We start from the raw sequence: 21,836 nt of genomic DNA, 5'->3' as shown, positions 1-21,836 counted from the left end.
TATTTCCATTTGTTCTGTTACGTCCGTTATGTCTTGTACAAAGCTCTTCGCATACTTGAAGGAAGTGCTAGGGAATAATTCAACTAGTTGATGTTGAATGAACGCTAGGATCGGTAATGAGCAATGTATTGCATTTACTACCTCCGCATTCACAGCATCTTGTAGGGCTTCTAGTAGGTTGTCGCGATTTTGTATTCTGATCACGTGCCTTACTTTGCTCTTAAACAAGATGAACGTATCTACCGAGAAACCGTTTCCTTCTTCAATTATTATTTGATTCCGGAAGCAGTTTACGGGATTGTCGGTTGAGTCGATCGTGTAAGTTAGCGACTGTTCGTTGGGCGCCAATTATATTTAGATTGGTTACTACCTGTTTCCCGATCGCCTGTGAAGGCAATGGTAATAAAGGAGACGAGTTTGGTTTCAATTCTGTTTATTGATCTTGACCCGCTAGGGTAAGATATGAAATTAGTGTTACAGCGGTTTATTAAATTGCACAGCTACGGCTGTGGAGTTATGATTCTAAACTAACTTAAAGGTCTACGGCGGCCGCGGCTTGTAGTCTTTGGGTAGCCGCAGCGCTGCCGCCAAGATGCCTGGTCAGCACTTGGTATCCGGCGCATGTCGATCATGCGCCGCCCGAATGTTCCCGGCACCGTTGGTAAAGTGCCGGGTCAGCAACTTGTTGCCGGGCGACGGACTCCGGGCAATTGCCCTCGGAGTGCTTGGTCACCAGATTCGCCGTGGCGCGTGTTGGCCACCGGATGCGGCCTGCAACTCCGCGAATTTGCCTTATGGGAAATGGATGTGTTAACTTATACAAAGAGGTTAATGAAGGGTGTACCCATATAATCAGTGGTGGGGAGAGGGAAATTGTTGTTCGATCACCCATATTTTAGGTAGTTCAACTTCCGTTTACTATATGGTCGAAACCGTTTCCTTTTCTTGCAATACCCAACTACCCTTAAAAATTAAAAATAACAATAAAATAGATCAATTTTTATTTTGTTGGTTTAAAATATCGATTAAAATTACTCTATAAATCGTTTCTGTAAAAAGTTTCTAATAAAGTTTAAAAGGATTTATAAAACTCCTATTCCGTCAGTCATATCAAGCACGATGTCTCCACGTTCTCGCAGAGCTATATTACTAGATGGCATAGAGGTTCACATTCCTGCCATTGCCGAGTCTGCAGCGGGATCCATCTGCTAAGGAAATGTCGTCAGTTCCTCCGTCTGACTGTCGAGAAGAGGCTTCGAGCCGTTTTCGCCAACTGTTACAGCCCCAGCTGTTTGGCCCACGAGAACTCCGACGGAGCGTGTCAGTGTGGAGATTGCTGCAAAACTTGAGGCCAGGATCACCACACGCTTTTGCACCTCCCTGAGCAGCTATTGGCTCCGCGCCAGCCGCGTCAGGATGGCGGTCCGCGGCCTTGGCTTGTCAATGCCTTAAGACTTCAGCCGCACCTCGGCCCTCGGCTGCCAATTCACGGAACTTCTCAGCCACTCCACGGCGTTTTTCAACCGCACTTCGGCCCTCGTCCACCACTCCACGGCATTCCTCGACCGCTCATCAGCACTCGTCCGCCACTCCTAGGCAATTCTCCGTCGCCCGCTCGGGTATCTATCGTCGCTACGGCAGCGACACAGCGTCAACATCCTGCTGACTGTTTTGGTGGGGATCAGCACGGGACTCGGATCTTCAACACGGCGGCGCTAATCGACCCGTGCTAGCGACGTGTGTTCGTCTGTCAACTACCAATGCACTATGGGCAAAAAATCGATTTTTTTGGCATCAATGCTAATTTTGAAGATAGAGGCTTGAAACTGTGCAGATGTGTCAAAAATATTGTGGTAGACTGAATACACTTTCAGGATGACTTCTTTAATTTAGAACCACGTCTTTATTTTACAACTTATTCTTTTTACGCCGACACACAGAATGGAAGAATTAGCGATGCGCTTCCAGACTCCTGTTAATTTACATAGACTTCACATAATAATTATCGGTATCTTATAAGTATCGGTATTAGTGTTAGGATATCGGTATAGCCGTTGGAGTATCGGTATAGCCTACTACAATTCGGCCATCCTGACGATAAGGATCCCCTGATCCTGGTTTATTATGAACTTGACATTATTTGTATCAATTTGTTCAACAACTTATCCAATAACAATAGTTTAGTATACATTATTCTTTTAATTATTATTATCTTTTTTTTTTTTTTTTTTTTAAGGTTTTGTTTCTTTTCCTATCCAAGGTCTTATGTTTTGAGCACTCCATACACCCTTGTATGGATTTCGTGAAACTTGGAAACCTTCAACATCCTTTAGCAAGAACCTGTCGTCTTCCAGGATGAACGGCATGGTTTGCACCAACTGGTCGTGCCCGATGCCGTATCCCGTCGCCCAACCTTCCAGCTTCCAGATGAACTCCAGCGGGTTGGTCCTTCCATCGTACGTTATTCCCCAGCTCCGTACTTGATCCAGGATTTCCACGTTTATCCTCTCCATGATCTTCACTTTGCGGCCGTCTAGCTCGTACAATCCTTGACCGTATCCTTGTGGTCGTTGCTCTGGCTCACGGTCTTGCTGCCTCTCTCTTAAATCTGCCTGCTAGCCATTACTCTTGGTGTCGATCTCTTGCAACCACTTCAACCTGTTCGGGCGCCAATCTGTAACGTCCTGTCGTCCACGGGTAGTCAGCGGGACGTCCAGGGTCTGTGCAGATATATTTATTTGGTTCAGGCGTGGTTGCTGTAAGAGATTCCGACCCCGTCCCCGAGTAGAACGCTAGAGGATTATGCCGTAAATGTATCTTAATATTTATTTACTTAAAAGGTACAATAATAATAATTCAATAATTTCATGCCGGATCTCGATTCTGGGGTACGCCGTAGTTCCGATTCGTCCTCGTCCCGAGTGCGGCTGTCCGATAGGGGGATGCCGATAGTCCCGCCAGGGTATGGGCCTTTAAAGCCACCCAATAGCGAATGCGTTCGGACTCGAAAGTCAACCACGAGAGAATGCGTTCGGACTCGAAAGTCAACCGAAACCAGTAGTTGTCGGACTCGACAGTCAGCTCAACGCCGTTTGTTGGACTCGAAAGTCAGCTCGAAGACGTTTGGACTCGAAAGTCTGCAGATTCGGACTCGAAAGTCAGCAGAGGCGTTTGGACTCGAAAGTCTGCAGATTCGGACTCGAAAGTCAGCCGAGAGAAGTGGACTCGAAAGTCGGCAGTGTTTCGGACTCGCAAGCCAGCCGAGAGGATCGGACTCGAAAGTCGGCAGTATTTTGGACTCGTAAGTCAGCAGAGAGAATTGGACTCGAAAGTCGGCAGTGTTTTGGACTCGAAAGTCAGCAGAGAGAATCGGACTCTGAAATCGGCAGTATTTTGGACTCGCAAGTCAGCAGAGAGAATCGGACTCGAAAGTCGGCAGTGTTTTTGGACTCGAAAGTCAGCAGAGAGAATTGGACTCGAAAATCGGCAGTGTTTTGGACTCGAAAGTCGTCAGAGATTGGACTCGCAAGTCAGCAGAGATCCTAACTACAATTTATAAATAGGAACCTGAGTTCCCAAAAAGTGACTTCGCTGCTAACTACTGGGGAGGTTAACTCGACCCAATCGCAGTCGGCTGCTAAGTGATTCCTCCAGGGCCGTGGTCCGCTTTATATAGGCCCTGGCGAGGCTTCAGTGTGGCCAGAGTCCTGTGCGGGATTTGCCCGAATAGTGTGGCCAGTCGTTCGGTCTAGTGTGACCCTCCGCTCGCGATCAGTGGCGCGCGCGCGCATTCAATTCAAATTATCTCCTAATGTTGCCGATCCATTTCTTATGTCCCTAAGTGGTTATATTTTATTCTATTTCTTCCTTATACGATATCTTGTGCGCCTATAGGCGTCACACTCCCCCCCTCCGTTTGGGAGGCGGTGTGATTCCGCACCGTAACGTCTTTTCCCCGGTCGAATACGCTTCTCCAGTTCGGGGCCCTGTCCATCGTTCTGTCTGGGTGCTGTTGTTTCCTCCGTTTCGTTCCTCGTTCTTTTCCCTGGGATGCTACTAGACCCGTCGATATCTGTTCGCTCCAGTCTATCCCCGTTGCTTCTGTAATCGTGCCGTCTCTTTTCCACGATGCTCGTCCTGCCGTTGTTCTCGCAAAGTTGGCTGTAACCTGTACTGGCTCCTCTCCTTGGTCCACGTCCTTCTTCTCTACGTCCGCCCTCATCTGGTCCTCCAGCATTTCTTCTTCTTGATCCTCGTCTTCCTGCCCGTGCGGCTGTTCTTCCACTTGCTCTGCCATCCTTCCTATCTCGCCTGCTAGCGCCGTGGTGCTTCCACCTTCCTCTTTCCTCGATTCCTCTTCCAGGTCTTGTTGGATCACCATGTCGGATTCCTCTAATTCCTCGGTGACCTCCTTCCTAACGGCTGCCCGAATGCACACCTCAGCCTCTCCACCTTCCAGTGTATTCCATTGGTCAGGAACCACCTGGCTTGTGTGCCCTGATCGGTTCCATGCCGTCTCACAGCATCCGCTGGTTTTGGGGTCCCTTTTAACAGGCCCCCCGTTGGACTCCATGCAGATCTCTGGGTCGAGTCTGTGCTGTGGTTGATCGAAACTTTCTGCTTCGATCATCTTGACTACCTCTGCCAGTTTGAGAAACTCGGGAAGTGTTTTAAACCTCGATCTTCTCGTGTACAGTTTTGTTTGGCTTCGGCAATTCCTGTATATGCAGTTCAACTTCTCCTCTGCCGTATAATCCGCGAACCTCATCATCCCCATCAGCTCCATTGCGAACTCCCTCGTTGGTTCGGTCTCTCCTTGCCTCCGATGCTGGATTTGCTCCTTGAGATCCTCCTGATACCTCCGCGGTAGCATCCCTGGGATGCTACTAGACCCGTCGATATCTGTTCGCTCCAGTCTATCCCCGTTGCTTCTGTAATCGTGCCGTCTCTTTTCCACGATGCTCGTCCTGCCGTTGTTCTCGCAAAGTTGGCTGTAACCTGTACTGGCTCCTCTCCTTGGTCCACGTCCTTCTTCTCTACGTCCGCCCTCATCTGGTCCTCCAGCATTTCTTCTTCTTGATCCTCGTCTTCCTGCCCGTGCGGCTGTTCTTCCACTTGCTCTGCCATCCTTCCTATCTCGCCTGCTAGCGCCGTGGTGCTTCCACCTTCCTCTTTCCTCGATTCCTCTTCCAGGTCTTGTTGGATCACCATGTCGGATTCCTCTAATTCCTCGGTGACCTCCTTCCTAACGGCTGCCCGAATGCACACCTCAGCCTCTCCACCTTCCAGTGTATTCCATTGGTCAGGAACCACCTGGCTTGTGTGCCCTGATCGGTTCCATGCCGTCTCACAGCATCCGCTGGTTTTGGGGTCCCTTTTAACAGGCCCCCCGTTGGACTCCATGCAGATCTCTGGGTCGAGTCTGTGCTGTGGTTGATCGAAACTTTCTGCTTCGATCATCTCGACTACCTCTGCCAGTTTGAGAAACTCGGGAAGTGTTTTAAACCTCGATCTTCTCGTGTACAGTTTTGTTTGGCTTCGGCAATTCCTGTATATGCAGTTCAACTTCTCCTCTGCCGTATAATCCGCGAACCTCATCATCCCCATCAGCTCCATTGCGAACTCCCTCGTTGGTTCGGTCTCTCCTTGCCTCCGATGCTGGATTTGCTCCTTGAGATCCTCCTGATACCTCCGCGGTAAGAAGTACTCCACCAGCTCTCCCGTCACTTCCTCCCAATTGTCTAGCTTGTTTGGTGTGCAGTTCCACCAATCGCTCGCCGCGTCTTCTAGGATGAACGGCATGGTTTGCACCAACTGGTCGTGCCCGATGCCGTATCCCGTCGCCCAACCTTCCAGCTTCCGGATGAACTCCAGCCGGTTGGTCCTTCCATCGTACGTTATTCCCCAGCTCCGTACTTGATCCAGGAATTCCACGTTTATCCTCTCCATGATCTTCACTTTGCGGCCGTCTAGCTCGTACAATCCTTGACCGTATCCTTGTGGTCGTTGCTCTGGCTCACGGTCTTGCTGCCTCTCTCTTAAATCTGCCTGCTAGCCATTACTCTTGGTGTCGATCTCTTGCAACCACTTCAACCTGTTCGGGCGCCAATCTGTAACGTCCTGTCGTCCACGGGTAGTCAGCGGGACGTCCAGGGTCTGTGCAGATATATTTATTTGGTTCAGGCGTGGTTGCTGTAAGAGATTCCGACCCCGTCCCCGAGTAGAACGCTAGAGGATTATGCCGTAAATGTATCTTAATGTTTATTTACTTAAAAGGTACAATAATAATAATTCAATAATTTCATGCCGGATCTCGATTCTGGGGTACGCCGTAGTTCCGATTCGTCCTCGTCCCGAGTTCGGCTGTCCGATAGGGGGATGCCGATAGTCCCGCCAGGGTATGGGCCTTTAAAGCCACCCAATAGCGAATGCGTTCGGACTCGAAAGTCAACCGAACCCAGTAGTTGTCGGACTCGACAGTCAGCTCAGCGCCGTTTGTTGGACTCGAAAGTCAGCTCCAAGACGTTTGGACTCGGAAGTCTGCAGATTCGGACTCGAAAGTCAGCAGAGACGTTTGGACTCGAAAGTCTGCAGATTCGGACTCGAAAGTCAGCCGAGAGAAGTGGACTCGAAAGTCGGCAGTGTTTCGGACTCGCAAGTCAGCCGAGAGAATCGGACTCGAAAGTCGGCAGTATTTTGGACTCGTAAGTCAGCAGAGAGAATTGTACTCGAAAGTCGGCAGTGTTTTGGACTCGAAAGTCAGCAGAGAGAATCGTACTCTGAAGTCGGCAGTATTTTGGACTCGCAAGTCAGCAGAGAGAATCGGACTCGAAAGTCGGCAGTGTTTTGGACTCGAAAGTCGTCAGAGATTGGACTCGCAAGTCAGCAGAGATCCTAACTACAATTTATAAATAGGAACCTGAGTTCCCAAAAAGTGACTTCGCTGCTAACTACTGGGGAGGTTAACTCGACCCAATCGCAGTCGGCTGCTAAGTGATTCCTCCAGGGCCGTGGTCCGCTTTATATAGGCCCTGGCGAGGCTTCAGTGTGGCCAGAGTCCTGTGCGGGATTTGCCCGAATAGTGTGGCCAGTCGTTCGGTCTAGTGTGACCCTCCGCTCGCGATCAGTGCCGCGCGCGCGCATTCAATTCAAATTATCTCCATAATGTTGCCGATCCATTTCTTATGTCCCTAAGTGGTTCTATTTTATTCCATTTCTTCCTTATACGATATCTTGTGCGCCTACAGGCGTCACACTCCCCCCCCCCCCCCCCCGTTTGGGAGGCGGTGTGATTCCGCACCGTAACGTCTTTTCCCCGGTCGAATACGCTTCTCCAGTTCGGGGTCCTGTCCATCGTTCTGTCTGGGTGCTGTTGTTTCCTCCGTTTCGTTCCTCGTTCTTTTCCCTGGGATGCTACTAGACCCGTCGATATCTGTTCGCTCCAGTCTATCCCCGTTGCTTCTGTAATCGTGCCGTCGCTTTGGCGACTCGCTTAACAGCTTCATGCTGCTAAATTGAGCGTCCAGCGCTGTGAACAGGTCATTCGCTTTGCGAAAATTGACCCTAAGTTCACTAAATTCACTTCTGGTTTGCCGCATGAAGGATAACATATCCTTCTCAACCTCACGACAGGCATTGCAACAATAGCGCAAGCCATTTTTGGCAGAAATTGCGTCAGCGATACCGCCCGTTAAGTCTAGACACTTAGCGTGAACGACCGCATCGCAAAGCCATCAGCCTCCACTGGCTCATAAACTCCCGATTGCCCCTGTGTCTGTACTACAAGGTCCTGCTCTACAACTCCACACTGAAGCCAATATGGACGTATGGCTCCCAGCTCTGGGGGAACGCGTGCAGCAACAAGCTAGACATCATACAGCGCACCCAATCTAAAATCCTGAGAACCATCACTGGGGCACCATGTTATATTCGCAATGAACACACCCACAGGGATCTCGGCATTCCTGCATTTAAGAACGAAATAGGAAAACAAAAAGCGTCCTACAAGGAAAAACTCTTCGCCCATCCAAATCCTCTAGCAAGGGACTTGGTACGAGTTTCCAGAAGAAGCCGTCTACTACGTAACGACCATCCAACCCAGCCATAATTAGTCAGGGCCATTTACTCTGTACCTGTCTCATGACTGCTAGTTAGGTAGTATTGTAAGATTTGATACACTTATTGTTAGTCTCATAAATGAGATGATGCAATAAATAAAAGCAAAGCAAAAAAAAAAAAATACTGCGGCGTTCACTTATTGTTCACACATGAACACGTAGATAAGGAGAATCTATTAGCGATTAAGTCCCTGCAGCACTGCACTTGTCTATCTATAAGTACAACCGCCACTTGGGCCTATGTAAAATACAAGCAACCAGAAATATGACCTCCTGCGACCGGTCTGAGTTTGTTTAAGATATGTGCTATCGGGGTGACTGTGTGCATCCTTATCGCAATATTTCCCACGATCCGATGTGTGGGTCTAGAATTAAGATCAACAAGAAAGGACGCTAACTTCGGCACACCGAAGTTTATATACCCTTGCAGATTGGTTTTGATATTTATATTATACATTTAAATGCTGAAAACACACACAAAACAGAGTTTCATGGTCGTCCGATTTTCATAAAATTTTTACCAGCTTTCTGAAATAATAAAAGAAGCTCATATCTAAAAGTAGATAAGAATATGTTGAAAAACAACGAAGTTATAATTTTTTTCCTATTCATTTTCCGATCGTTCCTATGGCAGCTATAAGATATAGTCGTCCGATCCGGCCCGTTCCGACATATATAGCAGTGAGAGTATATAGAAGACTATATGCAAAATTTCATTCAGATAAAACTGAGGGAACTGACGGACGGACGGACAGACGGACATGGCTAGATCGACTCGGCTGTTGATGCTGATCAAGAATATATATACTTTATAGGGTCTGAAAGGTCTCCTTCATTGCGTTGCAAACTTCTGACTGAAATTATCATACCCTGCAAGGGTATAAAAATGTACATTCTCATGTTAGCTATTTAAGCTAGGATTTAAATAAATAAAAATCAATTTTTAATATCAACTCAACAAATGAAGACGTGTTCTTATTTGGGCGCTATTTACTTATCATAAGGTCAGTTAAGGGAGAACCCATGTTGTAGGTGGCCCCGTGTATAAATTATATTTAGATTGGTTACTACCTGTTTCCCGATCGCCTGTGAAGGCAATGGTAATAAAGGAGACGAGTTTGGTTTCAATTCTGTTTATTGATCTTGACCCGCTAGGGTAAGATATGAAATTAGTGTTACAGCGGTTTATTAAATTGCACAGCTACGGCTGTGGAGTTATGATTCTAAACTAACTTAAAGGTCTACGGCGACCGCGGCTTGTAGTCTTTGGGTAGCCGCAGCGCTGCCGCCAAGATGCCTGGTCAGCACTTGGTATCCGGCGCATGTCGATCATGCGCCGCCCGAATGTTCCCGGCACCGTTGGTAAAGTGCCGGGTCAGCAACTTGTTGCCGGGCGACGGACTCCGGGCAATTGCCCTCGGAGTGCTTGGTCACCAGATTCGCCGTTGCGCGTGTTGGCCACCGGATGCGGCCTGCAACTCCGCGAATTTGCCTTATGGGAAATGGATGTGTTAACTATTCCCCCTTTTAAGTGGTCGCCGTCCCGGTGACCTTCAGCTTCTACGTCGCCAAGGATTCCAGAGACTGCATGGCTATTGGTTTTAAGATGGCAGTATCCAAGCCAGACAGTGGAGCACAGTAGAAGGGCGGCGAGTAGTGCGAAAGCGTAGTTAATGAAGGAGCCCATGGTAAGCTTATCCCGAAGTGTTCCGATGTGCTGGAGGTTCGTCAAGCTTAGTGCGTGGAGGAGTGGTAGACTTAGTCGATTTTGGTGTGTCGTGACGTTGACCACAGTCATGGCTGATACGGCGGGCTTCTTCATCGAGTTCCCCAGCTGGTTAACGTACCAGGTTCCGTTGAGGCTCACTCGGTCCGAAAATGTCACCAGGTAAGTTCCGGTTATTCTCTGGTCCCGACCTTGGTCATCGGTTACAGTCACGTTGGCCTCATTTACAATGATAGTGCCGTGGTCCACCATGGTAATTGGGTCAAGGTGGCCTGGCAGTGTGGAACAATGTGCAACGGTTCCAGATATCAGTTGCTGAGCACACGTGTCGTCTTGCAGCTCCTTGCAGAAGGTGGCACCGACTGTTGTCTTGCAGTGTCCGATATTTAGGTTTCGTTCGGGGCATTCGGCGACCAAGTTTCCTTTCTCGAGGTCCAAGATTTTATTATGGTGCTGGACCGGGTAGACCGTAATTTGCTTACATGTAAACTTAGGTTTAGGGAATTTAATGAGGAAGTGGAGGATGTCTGGGGTTTGAAAAACACTAATACTAGATACTTCTAATAACTCTATTAAGCTAACATTAATAGGCTGCTTGTCTTTAAATTCGCCAATGTCGGAGTTATCAAGGATTGCTGGACTTACAATGTTTAACTTTGCTAGGGTTAGGCCCATTAATATGTTTTCCAAATCTGTGATGACGATTCTGTTTTTTGCTAAGATGATTTCCAAAAGGTGTGTTTCTTTATCTGACTCGAATTTCTGGATTTGATTCATCGCGTTAGCGAGTTCGTTTAGACGTTCTTGAAACTTGATATTTAGCTCTGTCTGTCCCTCGTCCGCTTTCATTAATGTTTCCTGATCGAATTTTACTTGCTCCCAATCATTGAAGTCGGGAGTGCCCGCAACGACCTTTAAGGCTGTCCCGAGTATGTTGAGACTCCTAGCAGCCCTATGGTGGAACTTAAGGGTAACTACCAACTTGCGAATATGTCCGAGGTCCGTCTTTATTACCGGTATCCGGTGGTCGTCAGTGAATGTCTTAGTTAATGTCTCCGTCTGGTCAGCGTAGTCTTCGTATGACGTCATGTTAGTCGCGTGCTGTAAGTACCCATAGGACTCCCACACTATGATGTTACCGTCTTCTATTGGTATGTAGTCTGCGTTCGTATAGTCATTTAGTCTTATAGTCGCGTCCGTCCTAACAGCCGTTAGTGTCAGAAATAGGATGTATTTTATTAACCTAAAAAGTATAGAAAATTCGAAAATTAGGTTGGAGAGTCTAGCGAAGATGGTTAACGCAGGTTGTCCTTATGGACCACTCTCCCTTTAATTAGGACCGTTGTCCCCAGGTCCGCTTCAACAACCTCTTCTGAACAAAGTGGTGAGAGCTTGTTACCTAGGCGTCTGTTCGTTTTCAAAAAAACTTTCTCGCCGACCTGATAGTTTTTGTAAGTCCTGTCTTTGTTTACCTGGACTAGGCTTCTTTCTTGCGCCTGTTGGATTTACCTGTTAATTTTCCTCTCGAATTCTACAGGTTTCGAATAAATTACCTCCATTGGTTTCCTGTTGGTTACCGAGTGGATTGAGCTATTGTATTTATTTGTTGCAAGGGGAATTAGTTCGACCGTATCGTTTAGGTTGCTTCCAAGCTTCAGGCATCTGGCTATTTCTGCCAGGGTGCTATGAAACCTCTCTACCTGCCCATTTGAGGTGCTATGCAGAGGTGGAGCGTTTGAGACTGTTATGTTGAAATGGTTCAAAAGAAAAGACTTGATGGTTTCTGAATTTAGTGACTTTTCATTGTCACAGTAAACTGTTTTGGTTTTGGGAAAAAATTTATTATGTGTAGTAGAGGAGCTTTAATATCCACAATAGCCATTGATGCGATCTTCTGCACTGTAGCGAACTTTGAGAATTTATCGACGCAGGTAAGAAAAAGTGTCCCGTCCGTTGAGAAAATGTCTATGTGTAGGATTTCTCCTACGGAAGAAGGGATGGGTGTTACCGCTACTGCCTGCTTGGATGGATGGCGTTTGTATTTTGCCATGGAGCAGGTTTTACAGTTTGCAGTTACTTCCGTTGCTAACCGCAGCATTTTCGGGAAGAAATAATCCCTCAGGATTTGTTTAACATTTTCCTGTGCCGCTCGGTGAGCCCTGTTGTGCTCTGTTACAACTATTTCCATTTGTTCTGTTACGTCCGTTATGTCTTGTACAAAGCTCTTCGCATACTTGAAGGAAGTGCTAGGGAATAATTCAACTAGTTGATGTTGAATGAACGCTAGGATCGGTAATGAGCAATGTATTGCATTTACTACCTCCGCATTCACAGCATCTTGTAGGGCTTCTAGTAGGTTGTCGCGATTTTGTATTCTGATCACGTGCCTTACTTTGCTCTTAAACAAGATGAACGTATCTACCGAGAAACCGTTTCCTTCTTCAATTATTATTTGATTCCGGAAGCAGTTTACGGGATTGTCGGTTGAGTCGATCGTGTAAGTTAGCGACTGTTCGTTGGGCGCCAATTATATTTAGATTGGTTACTACCTGTTTCCCGATCGCCTGTGAAGGCAATGGTAATAAAGGAGACGAGTTTGGTTTCAATTCTGTTTATTGATCTTGACCCGCTAGGGTAAGATATGAAATTAGTGTTACAGCGGTTTATTAAATTGCACAGCTACGGCTGTGGAGTTATGATTCTAAACTAACTTAAAGGTCTACGGCGGCCGCGGCTTGTAGTCTTTGGGTAGCCGCAGCGCTGCCGCCAAGATGCCTGGTCAGCACTTGGTATCCGGCGCATGTCGATCATGCGCCGCCCGAATGTTCCCGGCACCGTTGGTAAAGTGCCGGGTCAGCAACTTGTTGCCGGGCGACGGACTCCGGGCAATTGCCCTCGGAGTGCTTGGTCACCAGATTCGCCGTGGCGCGTGTTGGCCACCGGATGCGGCCTGCAACTCCGCGAATTTGCCTTATGGGAAATGGATGTGTTAACTTATACAAAGAGGTTAATGAAGGGTGTACCCATATAATCAGTGGTGGGGAGAGGGAAATTGTTGTTCGATCACCCATATTTTAGGTAGTTCAACTTCCGTTTACTATATGGTCGAAACCGTTTCCTTTTCTTGCAATACCCAACTACCCTTAAAAATTAAAAATAACAATAAAATAGATCAATTTTTATTTTGTTGGTTTAAAATATCGATTAAAATTACTCTATAAATCGTTTCTGTAAAAAGTTTCTAATAAAGTTTAAAAGGATTTATAAAACTCCTATTCCGTCAGTCATATCAAGCACGATGTCTCCACGTTCTCGCAGAGCTATATTACTAGATGGCATAGAGGTTCACATTCCTGCCATTGCCGAGTCTGCAGCGGGATCCATCTGCTAAGGAAATGTCGTCAGTTCCTCCGTCTGACTGTCGAGAAGAGGCTTCGAGCCGTTTTCGCCAACTGTTACAGCCCCAGCTGTTTGGCCCACGAGAACTCCGACGGAGCGTGTCAGTGTGGAGATTGCTGCAAAACTTGAGGCCAGGATCACCACACGCTTTTGCACCTCCCTGAGCAGCTATTGGCTCCGCGCCAGCCGCGTCAGGATGGCGGTCCGCGGCCTTGGCTTGTCAATGCCTTAAGACTTCAGCCGCACCTCGGCCCTCGGCTGCCAATTCACGGAACTTCTCAGCCACTCCACGGCGTTTTTCAACCGCACTTCGGCCCTCGTCCACCACTCCACGGCATTCCTCGACCGCTCATCAGCACTCGTCCGCCACTCCTAGGCAATTCTCCGTCGCCCGCTCGGGTATCTATCGTCGCTACGGCAGCGACACAGCGTCAACATCCTGCTGACTGTTTTGGTGGGGATCAGCACGGGACTCGGATCTTCAACACGGCGGCGCTAATCGACCCGTGCTAGCGACGTGTGTTCGTCTGTCAACTACCAATGCACTATGGGCAAAAAATCGATTTTTTTGGCATCAATGCTAATTTTGAAGATAGAGGCTTGAAACTGTGCAGATGTGTCAAAAATATTGTGGTAGACTGAATACACTTTCAGGATGACTTCTTTAATTTAGAACCACGTCTTTATTTTACAACGTATTCTTTTTACGCCGACACACAGAATGGAAGAATTAGCGATGCGCTTCCAGACTCCTGTTAATTTACATAGACTTCACATAATAATTATCGGTATCTTATAAGTATCGGTATTAGTGTTAGGATATCGGTATAGCCGTTGGAGTATCGGTATAGCCTACTACAATTCGGCCATCCTGACGATAAGGATCCCCTGATCCTGGTTTCTTATGAACTTGACATTATTTGTATCAATTTGTTCAACAACTTATCCAATAACAATAGTTTAGTATACATTATTCTTTTAATTATTATTATCTTTTTTTTTTTTTTTTTTTTTAAGGTTTTGTTTCTTTTCCTATCCAAGGTCTTATGTTTTGAGCACTCCATACACCCTTGTATGGATTTCGTGAAACTTGGAAACCTTCAACATCCTTTAGCAAGAACCTGTCATTACGCAGTATTTTAGCAATCATGTATGGCCCTTTGTTCTTTGGGATCAACTTCCTAGCAACCCCCGCAGTGCTGTCAAAATGTTTGACCATTACGTAATCTCCTTTAGCATAATCCTTTGGCTTTTTCTTTGTTTTATCATAATATGTTTCGTTGTATGCCTGTGCTCGATTTTGGTTTTCCCTTGCCAGTCTTCTTATTTCCTCTAAACTTTCTACTTGGGCTGTGTCGTTAATTTCTTCTAATTTCTCCCTAAGCTCATCAATAATTTGGCCTTTTTGCTCTACACCAAAGAGCACCTTACTAGGAACTTGTTTAATGCTTCTGTGTACAGTGTTGTTGAGTGCATATTCTACTTGTTCGATTACATTATCCCAGTGTATACCATTTTCAGGCTCAGTTAACTTTGCTATCATTGGTCCTATTGTCCTGTTAATCCGTTCCACTTGTCCATTTGCTTGCGGAGAACCTGTCGCTATTTTGAGATGTTTAATGTTTGCTTCTGTTAAAAATTGTCCGAATTCGTTAGATGTGAAACAACTGCCTCTATCAGAAACTATACATTTTGGCTTGCTATACGCCCTGAAATAATCCGATAAAGCTTTTAGAACTTCTTTTGTGCTTGTTGTCTTAGTTGGATATAATCTAACGAATTTCGTAAATCCATCTACTATAAGAAATATATGTTTATTCGCCCTTCCTGCGGCCACTGGTCCGTAATGGTCGATATGCAATAATTCAAATGGCTTATCGCCTTTAGGAATGCTGTGAAGGAAACCTTCCAATTTTCCTGTGTTTGGAGAGAAAGCTACACATTTTAGGCAATTCTCGATATGATTTTTACATTTGTCTTTGATATTTTTAAACCAATAGCTTCTCGAAATAGCGTCTACCATCTTATCTCTGCCAATGTGACCAAGTTCATTATGATATTTGTGCAAAACGGGACCTTCCATGTCCTCAGGGACATAAAATAATAAACGATCGTCATCTGTTTTTCTGTATACAACGCCATTTCTCATTTCGAACAGTTTGTGCTGATTCTTTTTGAACTCTTCTTTAATTTGCTGTATTTTTATATCTTTTGATTGACATATTAAAAGATTGTCTTCAAAAGTAGTGGTTTCTACAATCAAAATATTGCATCTGCTCAGAGCATCTACGTGTTGCATTTTTGTTCCGGATCTATGAATCAGTTCATAATCATAATTTTGAAGTTCAAGTGCCCATCGGGCGATTCTAGGATTCAGTTCGACTCTGTTTAAGGTCAACGTTAAAGAATTGCAATCTGTTATTATTTTAAAATGCCGTCCTTGTAAATAGGTCAGAAACCTACGCAGGGCATAGATAATAGCCAGAGTTTCTAGCTCAAAGCTGTGATACTTGGCTTCAGTCTCGGTACTTCGTTTCGAAAAATAGAACACGGGGTGAAGTTTTCCATCTCCTTTCCTTTGCATTAAGACTGCACCAAAACCCATCGCACTTGCATCGCAATGCAATTCAACCTCATCTTTGTGATTATAAATTGCTAAAACAGGTGACTCTATCAGTTTTTTCTTAAGGTTTAAGAAACAGTTAAGTTCTCTTTCTTCAAAAGAAATTTCTTTGTCTTTCTTTAAAATGTCATACAGAGGCTTAGCTTATGTAGAAAAATCTTTTATGAACCTTCTAAAATAAGAACATAGTCCTAAAAAACTTTGAACGTTGTGCACTTTTTCAGGAATTGAAAAGTTTGTGATTGCATCGATACCTCTATCATCTGCTCTGATTCCTTCTTTAGTAATAAGGAATCCAAGGTACTTAATGCTGGATTGCATGAACTCGCATTTGTCCATACGAAGTTCTAACTTGTTACTATTCAGTCTTTTAAACACTTCTCTCAATGTTTCTAAATGTTCTTCTATATCTATATATACTATGACCTTGTTTTCGCGTATTAAATCAGCAAAAATTTTGTTTACAAAGCGCTGAAATACTGCTGATGCATTCTTGATACCCATAGGCATCCTTAAAAATTCAAATTGCCCTAATGGAGTTACGAATGATGTATATTTAACTGAATCATCGCCAACGAATACCTGAAAATATCCATTTTTTAAGTCGAGCTTTGAAAACACTTTTTTATTCACTAACTTGTCTAAAAGATCATCTATTAAAGGCAACGGATAATTGTCCTTTATCAAAACTTTGTTCAATTTTCGATAGTCTATGCATAAACGCAAATCTCCTGTTTTTTTCTTTACCAGTACAATGGGAGAAGCATATTCTGAATCACTGTTTCTTATTATGCCTTTGTCTAAATATTCGTCTAATAATTTCTGAAGCTGCTCCTTTTCACTAAAAGAAAGTCGCCTAGGTGAGCAACTGGAAGGTTTGGATTTTTCTAAACAAATTTTCATCTCGCATCTGGTAAACGGAGTATCTGGTCTCTTTGCGTTAACATATGATTCTTTAAACATCTTAATAAATTTGCACTTCGTTTCATAGCTTACATCGCACCCACAGTTGTAGTCTGAAAATTGATCATCAACTACGTTAATGTTTAGCATTTCAGTTTCAAAATCGTCTGCTAAAATTTCTGTTTTTTCATTAATAGTATCGCTCTCTACACTTTTTCCGTTATGTGTTTCCTGTGCTCTAAAATTTCTTTCAACATTTACACCTCCTAGTAATTTTCCCATAATAGTTGACTTTTCTAATAATTTTTCTTCAGGAGATTCATTTTCTAAAAATTGTTCCATTTTCTAAAGATTTTTCCCTAACAGTTTCATTTTCCATAACAGTTGAATTTCCTAACAGTTTTTTCATAACAATTTCATTTTCTAATACAGTTTCGCTGGAGTCGCAATTGGCTACTACGGCAGTTGCTAGTTGCTGATCCTTTTCCCCATGTGCTTTAATCGTATTATTAATATCTCTATTAATGTTGAGGGTGTCTAGATTCATGCTCAGACCATATTGATTCATAAAATCCCTTCCCAGAACTACATCGTGTCTCATTGATTCATTAGCGACGACAATCATCTCAAATTTAATCTTTATTTTTCCTTTTAAAATGAAACAAAACGTTTTTCCAAAAACTTTAAGTTGGCTTTTGTTTAGCCCATGATACACTTGATCAACTGCTTTTAATGCTACTTCAAATGGAATTCTTGACTGCTTAATGAATGAGATCGCGCTTCCTGAATCTATGAGACATTCTGCAACAATAGGTAAATTATTGAAAGAAATGAAAAAATTTGTAACCGTCTTACATAGTCGTTAACGTTGCTGCTGTTGTTGCTCTTCCTTAGACGGCATTCTCCCACAAAATGGCCCATTTCTCCACAAGCGAAACACGATCCAGGTGCCCTTGCTGGCTTGCGGCAGTCCTTGGCGAAATGGCCCTTAGAGTTTCAGTTCCTGCAGCGCAGGTTGTTGACGTCCGCCGCCGCCGACATTGACTTCTTCGGTGCGTAGACTCCGGCTTGTTGCGGAATGCGTACATTGGCGAATGCTAGTAGCATTTGCTCCGGATTGGCGAACCTTTGGATGCGGGCTTGATCACGCAAGCTCGCCGACGGGATTCCCTCGATGAGTTGCTCCAGCAGTTCCTCCATATCCATGTTGATGGTTTGGGACATCATTATCTTCTCCTCGAAATACATTGTAAAACGCTCGTTCCTTTGCCATTTGCGTTGCTCAAACTTTCGACGCAGCTCTGACTTGGACGCTGTTTCTCCAAATGCAACGATTAGTTGCTCGCACAGCCTGTTGAAAGACTCCAGCATTCGAGTTGGGTTGGCGTGTAGCCAACGCTGTGCATTACCTTTTAATTTGGTAACGAGCAACATTCGTAGGCAGTCATCATTTAGATGGTAGATCTGTCCTATGTTTTTAATGTGATCCACCCAGTTGCGTGCGCAAATATTTCCTCCGAAGTCGATGGCAGCTTCCTTGGCATAAGAGAGTGATGCCGCTGATCCAGCCCTGGTAAATGGTCTCTCTCCCTGGTTGTCATCGGCGTTGCCACATAGTCCGTTTCTGATGGTGAATTCTGGGACGTTCACATTGCCGGCGTTGCCACTCAGTAAAGTTCCAATTGGGTTCGTAGGGGCGCTCAAATTTCCGCTGTTGCCGACTGCCTGATCTTGTTGTATTTGTATGGCGTCGCGCGCCTCTTCTTGCTGTTGTGTGTGTGTGGCGATGCGTGTCTCTTCTTGCTGATGTAGGTCTGTGGCGACGCATGTCTCTTCTAGCTGTTGCATTTGTATTTGTTGGATGGCGTTGAGCTCCTCGATTTGTTGTTGCTGTATGGCGCCGCGCTCTTCTGCTCGGTGCAACGCATTTTGCTGCGCAATAAGTGCTGCTCGCAGCTGCGTGATGATTCCAAGAAGTTCGATAGGCTGTGGAACATTCTCGGAAGCGCCTTCCAGCGACGTCGCTTGCCCAGGATTTTCAGGATCGGTGTTGACCAACTGGAGTCCAGTGCTGGCGGCGCCAGGCTCATCGTCTCCGAAATTCTGGCCGGTTTCTTCGTCTGGTACTTGGCCTCGAATTTCAAGCGGTATTTGCCCAAGACGGGCCATCAACTCGGCTTTTGCACCTTGGGTTGACAAACCCAACGCTGAAAGCCATCTTTTTAGCTGGATGACCGAAAATGCGTTTAAATTAGCTTCATTCATGGCGTAGATTTGACCACTTCTGAATTTGTGGTAGACTGAATACACTTTCAGGATGACTTCTTTAATTTAGAACCACGTCTTTATTTTACAACTTATTCTTTTTACGCCGACACACAGAATGGAAGAATTAGCGATGCGCTTCCAGACTCCTGTTAATTTACATAGACTTCACATAATAATTATCGGTATCTTATAAGTATCGGTATTAGTGTTAGGATATCGGTATAGCCGTTGGAGTATCGGTATAGCGTACTACAATATTATGCCTGAATTTCGAATTTTAAAGCTTTGGGCAAATAGTCTTTGATTTTTAGGCATAAAGTTTGATTCCTAGAATATTTAAGATAGACCATTTAAACTTTCAACATTAAATTATTATTATTATTATTATTGAATTTTCCATATATTTTTTTATGTTTGTTTGGCCACGTTAAACGTTAATTACACCTTAAAATCGTTTTTTTTTAGCGTCATACCTGAAAAACAAGTAAATTATCCGGAAAATCCCACAATACTTTCTCCAACACAACTTCATTTCTTCTTCATTGTTGTTCTCGTCTTCGCATAAGAGCTCCTAGAGGAAGTACGGAACTTTCGATTATTTTGTGTCCATGTACTAAACCTTGTGGACAGTATAAATTAATTGCTTATATGTGAAACCTAATGGTATTATTAAATAAGGCTTAGCTTGATATTTCTATTGTTCTTAGCTTTTAATAAGAAAATAATACATTGGCCGTTAGTTATTTATTACTACAGTAATTACTAATATCATTTTAGGTTGGCCAAAACGTGGTGTCAATGAGACAATATTTGAATATTATGTGGATGATAACGGAAATTGGCAGCACTGGAGCACTAGGGTAGAAGAATTTCGATATCCTGAAGATGAAACACCGGAATTCGCATCAATTTTAGTTCCAAATGTAGATAACGTTCGCACTGCATTTCTCCTAAACAACAGTGCTAAGCAACTTAAACAAGTTCTATTAATCGGAGAGCAAGGTACGGCAAAGACAGTAATGATAAAGGCATATATGGGTCTCTATGATCCAGAAGTGCATATTTTTAAATCATTTAATTTTTCTTCTGCGACGACACCCAATATGTTTCAGGTAAGATAAAATATTATGTTAAGTTATATCAGACTACATTTAATTATATTGTAGAGAATTATAATTTTGATAAGAAGCCTGCAATGCAGTGAATAAGTAACTTCCAACCCAATAATCATTATTGAATAATGTATATATGTTTTTGGAATCATCATGCAACCATTTTCGTTTTTCCGTCCCTAACTTTGCAAACTAGTTTCGTAATATAACAAAATATTTGCGATCACACTCCATGCGAACCTGGTTGGTCCTATCTGCTCTGGCTCTGACCCCGTATCGAATATTCGATTGCGAAAAGGCCTCTAGTGCTTGCGGGTCTGCATATTTTAAAAGTTTTGTTTTTAGTTAGCGGTATATGTATATTAAATGTAGCTAAATACTAAGATAACAAAGGGGCGGCTTCTATGACGAGTGCTTATTCATAAAACCTATCTTCTAATGCTTAGTCTAGGTATCCATTATATATAGATAAAAATAATAAAGAATAGAAAAAAATTCCGACTTCATGTCCCTACTTTGTAGTATCACATGTCATCAATAGGCCTCTGTCATCACTAATTCATCAATGCGCTAACTGCGGACTGCAGACGCGCCTACTGCGACGTCGACAGAATCGAGGCTCTGCCGACTGCTATTTGAACCCGAACTTACTTCGAGTCCGATTCGTCGGTGCATGTAAAAAAAAAAAACAAAAACAATTTGCATGGGCTTCTTTTATTGAAGTCCGAATAAAAGTAGGAAACGCAACTGGCGTTGATTACCGAAGCTTCGACTCCATATTTCCGGACCAACGGCATGCGATAGGTCCCGCAAATTAGAGAGAGATTGTGATAGATCAAAGGAAGGAGGAAAAAAATTATCCTGCTCTCTCCGAGAGCGTAGCTCAACGATAAGAGTGACCAGATCCTAATTATAGTAATTGGCCTGCTACAACTCGGCCGTCAAGACATTGATAAAGCCCAATATCTCTTCTACTATATCTTAAATTTATTCTTAGAATTAGTAACCTATATTTATACACAATTTCTATAATTTCTTTCAACTTTTAGTTTATAATTATCTCTACTTTTATACCCTTGCGCAAAAAGCAGGTGGAGAAGTAATTCCGCAACCTGCAGAATGTCAAAAATCATGTGCAAAGAGCACAACGAGAAACTCACCCACTACGTGCTGCATCTTCCGCGAAAGGACTGCAGAATGTTAGTGGGTATTTTAATAGATCACTGCCTGTCTGCTGCACATGTAGTCAAGCTGGTTATTACCGACAACGCGTGCCCCTGTTTCTCTCTCTTTCTGTCCTCCTAGGTTTTGTTTTTGTTTTCTGCTGCAGCGACAGCCGTAGCATATGACGAAACTCCTTTTGCTTTGCTCTCATATCGCTCTCAATTTTTTGCTACGGCTACGGCTACGCAGAGCACTGCTATTTATTTTTTGCTATAGCTATAGGTGTAGTTTTTGAAGCGAGAAAAGAGCATAGGCTTTGCCGTTCTTCTGCTTCGGCTCTGCTACGGCTCTCGTCAAAGTGAGAGCGGTAGCAATAGCATAGCAATATTTCTATGAATTTTTCTGCTATGGAGTAGTAAATTTAAACCCTGACTATATCATATAGCCATACAAATGTTCGATAATTTTTATGAAAAAAAAAAATTATAACTTGGCTGTTTTTCAACATTTTTGCATCATTTTTG

At 44.2% G+C, this 21,836-nt stretch overlaps 1 protein-coding gene across 2 annotated transcripts in view; it reads left to right on the top strand.

Moving 5' to 3' along the window:
* The window catches only part of kl-3 (dynein heavy chain 8, axonemal kl-3), a 654,155-nt gene that overhangs the window by 495,720 nt on the left and 136,599 nt on the right, over window positions 1-21,836 (top strand). For both annotated transcript variants that reach the window (XM_070288691.1, XM_070288692.1), the window contains exon 11: window positions 19,814-20,148. In XM_070288691.1, the coding sequence (XP_070144792.1) occupies window positions 19,814-20,148 (335 nt within the window). The remainder of the gene's footprint in view (window positions 1-19,813; window positions 20,149-21,836) is intronic.

The sequence above is a fragment of the Drosophila kikkawai genome, chromosome X (genome assembly GCF_030179895.1).
Source record: "Drosophila kikkawai strain 14028-0561.14 chromosome X, DkikHiC1v2, whole genome shotgun sequence".
Classification (NCBI taxonomy): Eukaryota; Metazoa; Arthropoda; class Insecta; order Diptera; family Drosophilidae; genus Drosophila; species Drosophila kikkawai.
This window is presented reverse-complemented; position numbering and strand designations above follow the sequence as displayed.